General features: G+C 45.7%; 1 protein-coding gene across 4 annotated transcripts in view; it reads left to right on the top strand.

Annotated features, from left to right (window-relative positions):
- Nucleotides 1-13,549, top strand: part of GTF2E1 (general transcription factor IIE subunit 1) — a 54,944-nt gene extending 41,395 nt beyond the window's left edge. For all 4 annotated transcript variants that reach the window (XM_061454257.1, XM_061454258.1, XM_061454261.1 and 1 more), the window contains 3 exons: nucleotides 2,989-3,190; nucleotides 7,818-8,065; nucleotides 11,867-13,549. In XM_061454257.1, coding sequence (XP_061310241.1) covers nucleotides 2,989-3,190; nucleotides 7,818-8,065; nucleotides 11,867-12,297 — 881 coding nt within the window. In that variant the 3' untranslated portion in view covers nucleotides 12,298-13,549. The remainder of the gene's footprint in view (nucleotides 1-2,988; nucleotides 3,191-7,817; nucleotides 8,066-11,866) is intronic.
- Nucleotides 13,550-14,500: the final 951 nt, after the last annotated feature.

The raw sequence follows: 14,500 nt of genomic DNA, 5'->3' as shown, positions 1-14,500 counted from the left end.
GGAAGGATGACGCCTTGTTGCTGGAGGTGAGGCTTTTGAACCCTTTGAGAAGGATGTGAGCAGGACCTGGGCTCTGATTCAGGGGGCTGTAGCCAGTTCAGATGCAGCACGCACGCTTGGTCATCATGCAAGCAATGCATATGGGCAGTTGACCTTTTCCTTCTCTCAAGTGAAATCAAGTCATTAGGAATTACCTCTCAATACCCTGGCCCTATACTTCAGCGCTTGAGCTGCTTTAATCTTAATATGCCTTGGGGAGCCAGATTACCAGCGTGTCTCCCCTGGAGACTCTGGGAGGAGATGAGGAGATCTCTTTCAGATGGGTGGTTTTTAACATGCAGCCAAAGAGGTCTGTTGAGTGCCTGAGCATGTGTGCAGAGGAGGGGATATATGCACCCTCCACTGGTATTTCCAAGATGCAACAAAGCATCATGTCTTTTTGCTCCAGGATATCTACTTTTCCTGGTTTATGCAGCATATTTGAGTGGAAAACTCAGTTGTGTAAGGGCTGAAGGAAGAAATACATCACTGGAATGGGCACATTGCCATTCTCAGCCTTTGAATGGCCTCCACTTCATGTTTGTCACATGCAGTTCATCTCTGTAAGGAACATGTGTCACCACTGATGCGATATGCCATGTCATGAAAGCTCTGGTGACATTTAATGACCTCTTAAAGTCTAACAGAAGAGGCTTGCAATGTATAAATGCCATCTGTCACAGCAAAGTAACTTCCCAGTTCTCTAATAGTATATGTCTCTTGTGAAATGCTGCATCACCTCAAAAAACAAAATCAGCGTATTAATGGAGGAAACTGGTCATTTCACTCATTCCCAGATTCTTTATATAATTCATCTAGTAACTTCTTTTGCTTATGAATAACCCTGGTGGAAGTTGCAGCTATCTAAGATAGCTTTAGAAGTTCTGTTTCATTAGAGCTGTATTTACTTTCTGATTTTGTGGTACTCTGAATTGGAACTATTCTCCCTGTGATCTCAGTCTTCTGCAAATACTCATGGGGTTCACAGATGGAAGCGTGAAAAGTCTGAGCTGCCTTGGGAACATGTAACAGGACTTTTGGGAGGGGGGGTGTAAAAAGAGGGAAGTTTTCCTCATTAACCTGTGTTTGTTCATTTAGTCCATTATGGCAACATGGATGTGCTAATTATTTTCATTTGATTCAACTTGTTTGCCAGCGTGTCATGCTGATAACTTCAGAGGTGGGCTAAGGAGACCAAGCTTCAGCTTCAGTTTTTGCTGGTCTGACAGCCAGTCTGACAGATTTTGAATCAGTAGGGGCAATTTTTACAGCCTGACAATACAAGCAGAGTGTTTCATGCTTGGATGGGAGAGAAGAGCACTTTATCCCCTTATCCTGTACTTTCCATACTGCTGCTGTTGGGTGTTCTAGCTTTTACATGTGGTTAAAACAAACTTCCTAAAGAGAGTTTGCTGCAGGAAACATGTACATATTACAGGGAGAGCACAAATACGACACACTTGCATTAATTTATGAGTAACACTGAGCAAAAGCTACTTCAGATGGTGCTGAGATAGAAAACTGCATCTCTACAGACTGTGGTGAGAGGCAACAGATCTGCCTCTTGTTATAAACGGTACTTGTATGTGTTTTCCAGGAGGCATTGTCTAGCCCTCACGGCCGTCAGTGAAGAAGTTAGGTCTGGTTTTATTGCTGTATTACAGGCAGAGGAGGAGGTACCCTGAAAAATTAAGTGACAAGACTAGCAAATCTATGTAAGCAGCAAAACATGACACGAGAAGCCCTGGCTTGCCAGTCTGTCTCATTACATCATACCCTGTGTACCCTGGGAAACCCAGTCTTTTGACTGTGTTTCTACATGGCATCGGTGATATAGCAGGCTTCAATACTGAGACTTACTGTGATTTTTAGACATAAGCTTATCATTTCCCTGATATGGCCAAGCTCCCTATTGGTATAAATCACTTCATTGGGGTATTGAGAGATGATGCTAAATGTGCATAGGTGTCACAGAATGGATAAATAAGAAGAAGCCTGTGAGCATTGCTCTGGATGTAAGTGTTCTGAAGAGGCAATGTTACCTTCTCAGTCCAGCATTTGCAAGGATAAGTAGTTACACTGTGCTGCTCCCCTCACAGTGGGCCATATGGTAAGGTCCTATTGTGCATGTCCTGCCTCAAGGGTCCTACTCACAAATGGAGCGATGAAACTGAAAAGCCTGCTGTGCAGGAGTTCAGTAGGGGCTCTTGTAACTGCATTGCCGTAGAACCATTTAAGTTACCTTTATGTTTGACCTGTTTTTATGGATCCTGATGAGGTCTGTAAACCAGTCTTGACTGCCATTCACGCAGTTCTTATCTTGCCATTCTTAATTTCAGTAAGTTAGTATGGGGGTGAGGTGGGATAAGTTTTTGCTCTTGCTGCTCTGCATTAATGACTATTTTGCATGTTTTAGCCCTCAAGCAGAAGGAAAAGCCATCTTTTTTCATTAGTCGCAGAGTGAAAATGGTTATACTAGCAGTTACTGCAGGCTGTTTGGTGCAGTTTGAAACTACACCCTATTTCATTGTGAAATTAGCCTGTTCTTGGGGCCTGGGAGGTATCAGCGCAAGCACCTGAAACACAACAATATTTGAACTCCTAAGAGTATATTGTATAGCTTTTTATCACAGCCCAGTCATGGCTATCATTTAAAATGTGCATCAAGAAAGAGGGATTGAGATTAGGAGGTGTCTCAGTAGAGGTACTGCCGCACATCTGGGCTTTTCAGAGCGAGAAACTGAGCCCAGCTGGGTATTGCTGGATGGCAATCAAAATGCTTGCTTTGTCACCTGCTTAAATAATAGCCAGGTACACTGTGTGTGGGGAAAGATTGTCAGGGGGAAAAGCTATTTAGCAAGGAAACAGCAAAGTGTTGCTGTTCTAAAGGCTGTATAGAGCCAGACCTGATGCTTTCTTCCCAGTGCTTAGCAACTTCTTTCGTTTTAGGAACTTTCCGATGTACTTTCTGTGAGACTGAAGTGGAAGAAGATGAGTCGGCAATGCCTAAAAAGGATGCAAGGACACTGGTGGCAAGATTCAATGAGCAGATTGAGCCCATTTATGCCCTGCTTCGTGAGACAGAAGACGTTAATTTAGCCTATGAAATCCTGGAGCCAGAACCCACAGAGATCCCTGCCCTGAAGCAGAGGTAGGAATGCTCCTGGTCTTCTCTCGTTGTGCTGTTTCCTTGTAGTGCATTTGTCTGCCCTGTGAGGCTTTCCCCAGCCTTGCGCAGCCTCTGCCCACATTGAGGACTTACTTGTTCAGCATCAGCTATGCAAGCAACTGACAGATTTCCCCAAGGAATGTGTGATTTATAAGGAGACAAAGGGCCATAACCATTTTTTACTAGACAGGGCTAAGGACTGTTCCTCTGGTCAGGTAGTTTTTTGTGGGGTGCAGTACTCAAATGACCTGCCGTTTGCTGTGCTGCAGTTGGTGTGTATATAAACCCTTGCCCAGTACTTAAGAAAAGGAAATTGCAACCATTTGGCAAAGCTCTGAAAGTGCCATCTGCACTCCCTTCTTTCGCTCAAACCCTTACCCTTCATCTATTCCTTTCTCTTCTACCCAGCTTTTGAAACTAAGTTATCTGCATTCTGTACTTCGTGTTTCGAATGCACATATAACAACATTCTAGTTCAAAGACATTGCTTGTAATAAGGCTGGTTTTTATTTCTGACTTTCTCCTTCTTGTTATATGCCTCTTATTTTTTGGGAGGAGGCCATGTTATAGTCAAAAACTCTTTTAAATGTTCCTACCCATGGGGAATGACACTTTCTTTCAGAACATTCCTAGCTGTACAAAAACAGATGATGTTTAAATAATGCAGCAAGATGTGGGGAGCTGTCAATTTTGTCAGCTGTGGTGAAATGTGATGCAGTTCTCTGTGTTTAAGAAAGAAATTAAATTAACACGTGGAGGGGGAAGGGAAGTACCACGAGGGAAGCATTCCTTGAGGTGCCTTGAGGTGCTTGGCTGTACTTAATGGGAGAGCAAGCAGTATGCTCTTTTTTTTTGTTTCAGGTTAACCTTGAGAGATAATGTTCCTCAGATATTCATGCTAGACAATTTCTAATTAATATAGAAATAAACTTTTTATCTCTCCATAGTCTTCCTCTAGCCATGAAGGTGGCTAATTTTCCTCATCATTCTGATAGAAAAACAGAAGCAATATAGAGAGGAAGAGGTTTTTCCAAGGTCACTCAATATGTCTTTGGTGATATGGGGGGTATTGGAAGTCTTTATGCCCAAGCTGAATCACTAGACTTTGCTTTAAAAACCCTTTTCTGTAGTTTAAGTAGTAGAACTGGGATAACCAAAAAGAAGGTGATTTCTCAGTCTTCCCCTTCTGTGCACAGGAAATTAGCACAGCAGAAGCCTGGTGCAGTCCCATGATTAAATAGCAGCACCCACTAACTTGACTCTTAAGTACTTAAAAAACACTGTAAAAGATTAATTACTCTGTGCGGAGCATGACAAAATAAATAGGCAGCTTTTTAAATGCTTACTTGAACACAACTTGCTTCAGCACATACAATAATTCAATTATTTATCAACACTTACTAATTCAAAGCAGCTAATTGCATGAAAACACTGCTGTGAGGTTTTTATTTTGGGGGGGTTATTTATTCTCTCTGTTTTTATGGAGTCTTGACATCATTCACAAACCTGACATCCGGTGATGCTGAAACAAACAGAAAAGGTCACACAGCGCCTGCCTCTCCTCTTTGCACTGCGACAGGCACCTTCATGTGCTTTCAGAAGAGTTACAGCCCTGAGCGACCATGTTGACATTGCATAACTGTCATTCACCTGCTGTGGGAAACTGGGCAGATCGTCATTTAAATCTTCATAAGAGGCCATTAATTTTCTTAATCTTGACAGAGCATGACTTAGCCCCACAGCCTTTGAAACAAACCTGCTTAACCTAAGCCCTTTGCTGTGGTTTTCTAAAATAGAAAGATTCTAATAACCCCTCCATTTTCTTATGTCAAAATAGCATGATTTTATATAACAAAAATCTTCACAGAATTGATTTGCTGTGGTCATGCTACCAAGGGCCATGGGTTCTCTGTTGTGAAGTTGAAGCTCTTAAGAGCAGCAAAGTGAAAAAGGGAAAAGGCACAAAAGGAGTTATCCCTGTTATGCAAGACCTTTTCTTAATAGTCTGGGCAGCATTGAGATGAAAATTTCATGTTGTTTTCCCACTGCACAGTGTGGTTTCTGTGGGCCATACCTCAGCTATGCCAGGGATTATTTATGTTGCCTTTAAAGGCAGCTAAACACCGATGAAGGGATTTCCATCAGGGTAAAACAACCAGAGGGTAACAAATGAGCTGCATCTGGGCCACTGAGCTGCCACAGTTCCTGATTGCAGGATGGCCATATAAAGTCTAGAACTAGATGAAAAAAAGCAGATCTTGGATCTGAGAGAGAGACAGATTTAAGAGTGCACTCCCCTCATCTGCTCTGTGCAGCCTGCAGGGCAGCTGGCCTTTTTTCTGGTGCCCAATCCACAGTGTTTAAGTCTATACTTTGGAACAGGGTTGCTGAACAGTCAGATCTGTTCTTGCAGTAAGGAATACTTCCCCAGTTGTGTAGTCTTGAGGCGCTGCACGCTCCAACCGACAGCGTCTCTGAAGGTGCAACACCGAAGTGAAGTGCAAAGCTCACTGGGATCTGAAAGTAGACAGAACATGTCAAGATGGTCCCACCTAAGTGTGGGACATTGAAGTAGATGGCTTCAAGTAATTAGTAATGTAGGTGTCTCTTAGAGTTATTACTTTCACTTCTGAAATGTTCCCGACTTCATGTTTTGCTGCCAAATGATACCACATAGGAAAAAAAAGTCCATTTCAGGAATGCTCACAGGGACCTCAGTGCAAAGGTATTATCAGGCAGCTCCTGGCACTACTGAGTATTTAGCTGTCACACTGCAGCCGTGGGGAGGGAGAGCTTGGGAGAGAGTTGCATTGTGTACCTTATGAGGAAAGTCGATTATATAAAATCGTCAGGGAGATGCTAGTTAGAGATATCTATTGTGTGGGAAGCAGAGAGGTGCTTTTCACAGAACACGCGCCTGTCTTGGAGAGCTGAAAGGTACCAACACTTGAAATAATGCCCTGGGAAGAAGGTCTCTGTGTGGCTCCTTAGGTTATATAAGCAGTACATGTGTATGAGACTGCTGCCCCAAAATTTGAGGCGGCTGTGAAGCTCTCCTAGCAGGGATGGCTGCAGGAGAGAACTGGCTACTGTGTGGGCACATGCTAACATGGGTGCCGTGGAGTATTTAGCTAACAAACCCCAGCAAGCTCACTACTGGGAAGCTGTGAGTACCCCTCAATCCAAACCGTGGCTGAACATACCAGTATTGTTTTCTGGGGAAGAGAAATCACCACCTATCTGCATATTTTCCCCTACCAATTCAGCAAAATTAGCCCAGCAAGCAGTGGTGAAGTCCTTGCTGCATTTAAAATATTGCATATTACTCAGGTCTTCTCCAGCTGCAACCTTATTTAAGCTTCTCAGTTGGAGGAAAGGTTGTTGAGGTGGTAGCAGGGATGGAACCATGCTCACTGATGAGAGCTGTCTGCTCAGCTGGCAGCAGAGCAGGGATGCTGAGTATCCTTGGTAGATTTGCTTTGGACAAGAGGAGGAGCCCAGGCAGAGCTGTTAGCTGTGAAAAGCAATAGGCACCACTGGCAATCAGATGACTGAAATGATATGGTTGAGGGTGGGTGCAGTCTGCAGAGAGGAGCGAGTTTCCATTCAGCTGATTTCCCTTATCAATCCACAGGTAACAGCACAGGCCAGAGAATGCCTGTGCTCCTTGCCATCACTGTGCAGAAAGTACTCCACCTGACATCCTCTTTCCATCAGATCCAAGCAGGAATGCTTCTTTCCTCTATCAGTCTCCTGAGCTAGAAGGGACCCTAGAGGAAAATGTGCTGGCTGCAGCTCCTCTCAGAAAACAGAGGCAGCCTAGGCTTTGACTGCATACCCTTCACATCAGTGATAGCCTTTCTGTCTCCAGCTTTTCCACAATGAAGATAGCTCTGTCTTGCCTCCTCCCACACACCATCACCACAAAAAGCCCTTTGGCCAGCCCTCTGGTCCTCTGGTTTGAGGGTGCCCTCTCATCTTTCTTCTCTGCCTGGACTCCCTGGTCCTCCCAAGGCAGCATCTGTGGGTGGTACAGATCTCCTCTGTAATTCGGGAGATGTGACTTATATGTATTGTCACTCACAATTCAAGAAAGGTTTGATCTGTGTTTCTCATGGTGGGTTAACTGCTTCATGAGTCCTGTGGGTAATAATGGTTCTCAGGTCTAAGCATGCTGTCTCTCTGGGCTCTGACTTCTTTAAACTTTAGTGCTTTTTTTATATGGTATATTGTTTCTGTATGAAGGCCAAAAAGAGGCTTTTCCAAATACCACATTACTGTTCAACAGTGTTCTGCTGCTGTGACTTTTATTTCAGGGCATTCTGGGATTTTATATTTGTTTTTAAATGAGTGCATCAGCAGCTTTAGTGCTGTCTCGTCAGTGTCTGTGGTGGAAGTTGCCATGGCTTTATGCAGGTTTTCCCACTTGAGATCCCCAAGTTCCCCAAATCAGCAAGCTGGTATAGAAATTCCTAGCACCAGATGTTAGAAATGACAATGCAAATTCTTGGTGCAGACTATGGGACATAACTGAGCATAGTTTTAAGTGTTGCAGTGCTGGCTGAGGAGGGCCTTGTTCTGAATGCTCTGTTTTTATCTCTTTATGTAGCAAGGAGCGTGCAGCTGGTCCTGGTTCAGGGACAGCAGCTGGTCTTGCAGGTGGACACCATCGGGAAGCATGGACTACAAAAGGACCATCATATGAGGACTTGTATACCCAGAATGTTGTCATCAACATGGAGGACCAGGAAGATATCAGTCGGTCTGCAGGTGAAGGAAGACCAGCCAGAGAAAGGCCAATTTGGTTACGGGAGAGCACGGTGCAGGGGGCTTATGACCCTGATGAAATCAAAGACGGTAAGAAAATTCACAGAGCAGAAGTACTGCTTTGCTTACATGATGCTTTTAGAATGCTGTCAAAACCGTGTTCCCCTGTGTGTTTAGAGCTGCTGCTCCCAACACTCCAGATTTTGTCTGCTCCCCTTTGCTATGCAAAGCACCTGTGTGTAGATAGACTTAAAAAATCCTGATTTATTAGATCCAGGATTGAAATCGGGGTCAGTAAAACCGAACTGTCCAAAAAATGGTTCCTGGGCTTCTAAGATGTTAATTATCTGTTAACAACTTCCATGTTGAAACCTCATTGCTTCTGGATGAAGGTCTTCACCTGAAAGGCTGCCTCTTTATTAGGTCGCTGCTGAAAAATAACATTTAATAACATTCAGTGACTCTGAAGCCTACCAAAGCTACCAGCAGTGGGTTTGTGCTGCCAGCCTTCCTCTTGCCAGTTGGTTTTCAAAATGTGTTTTATATAGAATCATAGAATAGTTAGGATTGGAAAGGAGCTTAAGATCAATTAGTTCCAACCCCCCTGCCATGGGCAGGGACACCTCACACTATGAAGAGCATGTCAGAAATACAGCTTCTGGAAGTACAGTAGGAAGGTCTGTCACCATGGCAGGTGAGTCTGTATTGCTTTCTGTTTGTTTCTCGTTATCTTTGCTTCTATCTTCATTCATGTTGGGCTCAGATTGTCCACAGACCATAGTCAAGATCCTGTAGCCACCAATAGAAGCATTCGGCTTTGGTAAGGGTGCTATTTAAGCTTACCACTAAAAACAGGAAGCGGAGACCTTGTATGATTTTTACAAGAGTGAATCAGTAGATGCAATATTCCAAGTCATTTCAGCATTATAGACCAAAAATGTTTATGCTTTGGAAGGGAAGATGGCAAAGGCAACTGCACAGGTGAGCATGAGACCTCGGAAACAGCAGTGCTCCGAAGAGAAGTGAAGCATACACGTCTAGAGGAAGTGAAGAACACGGATGTGGAATAACACTCAGAAGATATCAGATGATCTTGTTCGCATATAACACCTTGGATCCCAAAAGCATACGGATCCCAAAGCATTTTCCAAATAAAGAAAGTGAGCTGACTGGAGCACCCTCTTCCTACCGTCTGTAGCAGATGTTGTTGTTACTCATCAGCCATGGTGAATTCTCACCCCATTTTTCTGCGAGACGTTCAAATCACCAATTCACCTGTAGTGTTAAATTGGCTTCTTGACATGACTTCTGGTGTACACAGCATAAATGTTTCTCAGATACCACTGAGTGACATGGAGGGGGGAGCATATCTTCTTTCAGCATGGTGGCATCACTGCTTAACCTCCACCACTACTGAAGAATGAAGAAGGCACTTTTGGAAATAGCCTGAAATTGCTGCTGCAACACATTTCTACAACTCTTGGATGACATAAACAGGGAGAACGGAAACTTGGGACCACTGACAGACAAGATTCAATGCTTGGATCTGGAAGGAACAGTCCTTGCAAGAGACAGCCCCACTCCTGAGTCACGAAATCAGACTCTGTGGAGCTACCTCAGGCTGTTGTCACTTAACAGCTCTCAGTGTGATGAACCTTGATATAATTTCATGGAGATGCTGTCCAATAGCCTCTTATGCTCTGCAATCACAAGCAGTGAGCTGAGCGCAAAGCTGCCAACACAACACCTTTATTCTTGCTTCCTATGAAGAATTTTGCCAGTAGTACTAGAAGATGTAGCCATCACCTACTACTACAACTTTATTTACCATGAAAACATCCTTGTCTCTGAACTGGAGTGGCATGGATTTGACAGATGGATCACTTGGTGATAAAGAATTGGCTGGATGGTCACACTCAAAGAGTTGTGGTCAGCAGCTCAAGGTCCAAGTGGAGACAGGTAACGAGTGGTGTCCCTCAGGGGGGTCAGTGTTGGGACTGATCCTGTATGACATCTTTGTCGGTGTCATGAACACTGGGATTGATGCACCCTGAGCAAGTTCGTGATGACACCAAGCTGTGTGGTTCTGTTGATACGCTAGAGGGAAGGAATGCCATCCAGAGGGAACCTCAACACGCTTGTGAGGTGGCCAGTGCCAACCTCATGGAGTTTAAACATGACAAGTGCAAGGTCCTACACCTGAGTCAGAGCAATCCCAGGCACAGCTACAGGCTGGGCAGAGAAGGACTTGCAGGTGTTGGTCGATGAGAAAATGAACATGAGCTGGCTTCAGTGTGCTCTCGCAGCCCAGAAACTAACCGTATCCTGGGCTGCATCAAAAGGAGAGTGACCAGCAGGTCAAAGGAGGTGATCCTGCCCCTCTGCTCTGCTCTCATGAGACCTCACTTGCAGTGCTATGTGCAGTTCTGGTGTCCTCAACACAACAGGGATGTGGAGCTGTTGGAGTAAGTCCAGAGGAGGCCACAAAGATGATCAGGGGGCTGCAGCACCTACCCTATCAAGACAGGCTGTTCAGCCTGGAGAAGAGAAGCTGTGAGGATACCTTAGAGCAGCTCCCAGTGCCTAAAGGGGATACAAGAAACCTGGAGAGGGACTTTTTAAAGGGCATGTAGTGACAGGACAAGGAGGAATGGCTTTAAACTGACAGAAGGGGGATTGAGGTAATGTTGTAGGCAGAAGTTCTTCCCTGTGAGGGTGCTGAGGCGCTGGCACAGGGTGCCCAGAGAAGCTGTGGCTGCCCCATCCCTGGCAGTGTCCAAGGCCAGGTTGGACAGGGCTTGGAGCAACCTGGTGTAGTGGAAGGTGTCCCTGCCTGTGGCAGGGGTTGGAACTGAATGAGCTTTAAGGCCCCTTCCATTCTGTGATTCTATAAAACACAAGTTCAGTGAAGTTAGTGGTGCATTTCTTTGGCAGGACCTCCATGGTTTTCAGCACTACTTCCGTGCAGGTGGTGCCCAAGCTTTTCTCTGCTGTAGGGTGCAGTCTGCGTTGGTTATGGGTTTCTTTCAACACAGAATGAAAAAATGCTGTGAAACAGGTGAACTAAGGAAGTCTTTCATTTAGCACTAAAAGCCAAGGGAATTCGTGGTCACTCCTTTCCTGTGGCTTACCAGACATGGGTTTCTTTGAATGTTGTTTCATAATACATGGTTTCCATGTACCCTGTGTCTGCCTGGATTCATCAGCTTCTCCACCTTAACCCGTAGAGATGGGGAGCTCAGCAGGGCAGCGCCTGGGTTTGGATCTGTATTTATGGTCTCTGCTGGCAGCACCCTGTGATTTTGGTCATCACAGCAAGTCCTTCAGGCTCTGGTCATACAACCCAGAAACAAAGGAACAAGAAGAAAGAGCTTGTGCTTGTTCATCTGTGAAACAGCACTGAGGTGCTTGTTGTATCGCTGGCAAGCATCATCATTAGGTGCTCAAATGATACAGGCATCCGGAAGCCTGGATTTAGAACCCAAAGATTGCTTTCTACTCCACAGTAAGGAAAGTGCATCAGCCCAGCTGAGGGGCACCCGAGCTGACAGCTCAGGAATGGGAGGGGGAGTCTTTTCCAGGTGCCTGCCTATCATGTGTTTGTTGCTTTCTCTTGCCATGTGCTCCTGGCCAAGGCTCCCAGCTGGGAGCCACAGTGACTCCAGGCCTCCCAGCTCCTAGGAAATGTCAATACTTGCTCTGCTGTTATGAGAGAAAAAACCATAACTATCTCTTGTCTTTTAAAGGAGCAGAGGAACTGGCATAAAAAAAAAAGGTGTGACTTGGTCGAGTGTGCTCAGTGGCAGCAATTTACACGGGTCCAGAAAGCCTTCAGGTCCGTGTCCCAGAATCTCAGTGAGGAAACAATCATTCCTTTGTGTCTCTTTGCAGGGGGCAGGGATCTGGATGCCTTCCAGGAGCGTGAGGAGGGCCGGGCAGCTCTGGATGATAACGAGGAGGTGATGCGTGCCCTGCTCATCCACGAGAAGAAGACCCCTTCTGCTTCAGCAGTCACTGTCGGAGGCGGCGCTCCTCTCTCCGGTCCCAACGCTAGTGACTCCGAGAGTGAGACAAGCGAGTCGGAGGAGGAATCCCCTCCCCGCCCTCCCACAACGGCCACCTCAATGTACGGGCTGGAGGATGAGGATGAGGATGAAGAGTTCGAGGTGGTGGCAGAAGACCCCACTGTGACGGTGGCTGGGCGCCCACACTCGTACAGCCAAGTGAGCCAGCGCCCTGAGCTGGTGGCCCAGATGACGCCGGAGGAAAAAGAGGTTTACATAGCCATGGGGCAGCGCATGTTTGAGGACATGTTTGATTAACTGCTGTCCCGCCATGGTGTTTTTCAACAAGTGACTTTTTAAGCCAGAAACTCCCTAGTGAAACACAAGACTGAAGCGCACCTTTCCTCCCCTGTGTGCAGGGACACTGGCGCTTGGGACTGCTAATCTCAGGTATCTTGCTTACCAGAGTGGGGGAGCAGGAAGGCTGCATGTGCCAAACCGTGGGGTAGGACAAGTCTCAGAAGTGAGGATGAAGATGAAAATCTGCTTCAGGGTGCCCTGCACAGGCACTGCTTTAACCTTCTCCGAGGCCCCAGCAGCTGCCTCCCCCCAGTTGCTTTGAGTTGATTCTTACTGCAGATCCTATTGAAGTCCAGATCCCTGTCCACAGAGGATGAAAGGGCTCTGTAGTCTGATCAGAGTGCTCTGCAGAGGAGGACATAAATGAAATTATACTGCCCGTGCTCAGTGAGGATTGAGGAGAGGGAAGCGCTTATCTGCTAATGGCAAGCTTGGGCAGGGCTTGTTAGCTGAGCTCCTACCAGCCACTGGCCACCAGAGTGGCTCTTTCTAAGCAGGCCTGTAGGTAGCAACCTTTTCTTGCTTCCTAGGCCCCTCAGGGCCACTCTTTGTCAGTGTGATAGAAGCCCTTTGTGGGCTTTAACTCTCTGAGCACTCTGGCTTATCAGGAGATACCTTAACTTCCCAGTATTGCTGCCTGTTGCTTCTGCCTAGCCCTGTCCAAACTCCAGTGTTGCAGGCGGTTCCTAGTGGTCAGGTCTGCAGCCAGGCAGTGCCAGAGGAACAGCCTGGCTACTTTATATTTGCAGTCACACCAGGGCTATCTCATTTTAAGAGGAATTATGCAATTCCGAATTCTGCTTGGGCACGCCCTTTCCCCATAGAACTCCATGAATCAGTGCCTACGGAGCAATAGCAGGTTTGTAATGTTTTTCTCTTCCAATTGACAATGGTTTTTCAGTATGGGTGTGCTTTCCTATCAAGTACTGCAGTAAAGCAAACTGATATCAGGGTTTGTGTTTCAGAGGGCAGAGGCAGTGTTATGTGCTATTCCACTTCCCATGGGCAGCACCCATCCACTATTCACTGAGACTAAATTTGTTTTATACCCTCGGCTTTCTGTGTTCTGCTGACCATGTAATGCCTCCTTCGTGGTTTTATTTCCAGCTTCTGGACACTCTGAATCCCCTCTTTTTTAAAATAGGACATATTTGCTTTTAAGCTGTTTTAAGAGGAACAAATAAACAGAAACTTCTCCCCTTTGTCATTACCAGTTTGTCATGTTGGGAATGTTGTCTGCTTATCATTTTGAGTCACTTGATTCAAGAGGAAACATCACTTTGAGGCTCTCCTTTGAGGGATGGAGTACTTGAAATCCTGCCACACATTGTTTCTCCTCACCAGAGCTTCCTTGACCATCTCCTGGAATCTCCTGCATTTCCAAAAAGGATGTTTCATTATGGTGCTGTGGGAGGCCCTTTTTGGTGAGGACTTCCGTTCTTTTTCTCCTTCCTTGAGGGAAGCAAAGGCCCATGGTGGAGGTCTCACAGACATCGTATTGATAGTTGAAGTGGCACTCTTGTGTAGAGAGACACCTGAGATCTGGTGTCACGCTTCTAGATCTCAAACCGCAGGGCTGGTAAGTCAGATTCAGTGATCAGGTACCAGAAAAAAGGTGCTGTACTGATTCTGTCTGGGTTTAATCTGGTTGAAATCAAGGTTAACACTGGAGAAAAGCAGGCAGATGTATAAGGAGACAAAGACAGAAACTGAGAACTAATCCTGAATACAGTACAGTTACTCATGCTTGTAACTCAATATCTTAGACTGAGATTTTAGTCTGCAAAATCAAACTATAGGTTTATTGAAGCTGAAGTGAAGAAATACTGGGGTTTACCACGAGAGCACTGATACTGCATCTGTATCCAGAATAATCACCTATGAAGTAGTGTTTTTACTTAATAAACACATTCAGTTTGGTTTGTACAGCAGTTGTAATTTTGTTATTCAGCGAGGCACGTCCTGCACGTGAGGGAATCAGCGTGGTGGTGTATAGGGCATGCCTTCCATCCCTCATCCATCACAGGGAGGACTCGGGAGGTCAGGGTACATGAGCAGAGGCTGTCATCGTTTCCTGCCCTCTCTAAAAGCTTCTGGCTCTCAGCAAGGATGGCTGTTCTGCTCTGTTCCAGCCAGTTGGGGCTGTCATTACAAGCACTGC

The sequence above is a fragment of the Pezoporus flaviventris genome, unplaced genomic scaffold (genome assembly GCF_033815535.1).
Source record: "Pezoporus flaviventris isolate CSIRO_AGI_PZ_B2104156 unplaced genomic scaffold, CSIRO_AGI_Pfla_v1 ptg000015l, whole genome shotgun sequence".
In the NCBI taxonomy this organism is placed as follows: Eukaryota; Metazoa; Chordata; class Aves; order Psittaciformes; family Psittacidae; genus Pezoporus; species Pezoporus flaviventris.
The sequence above is the reverse complement of the archived record's forward strand: the minus strand, read 5'-3'. Positions and strand labels throughout refer to the sequence as shown.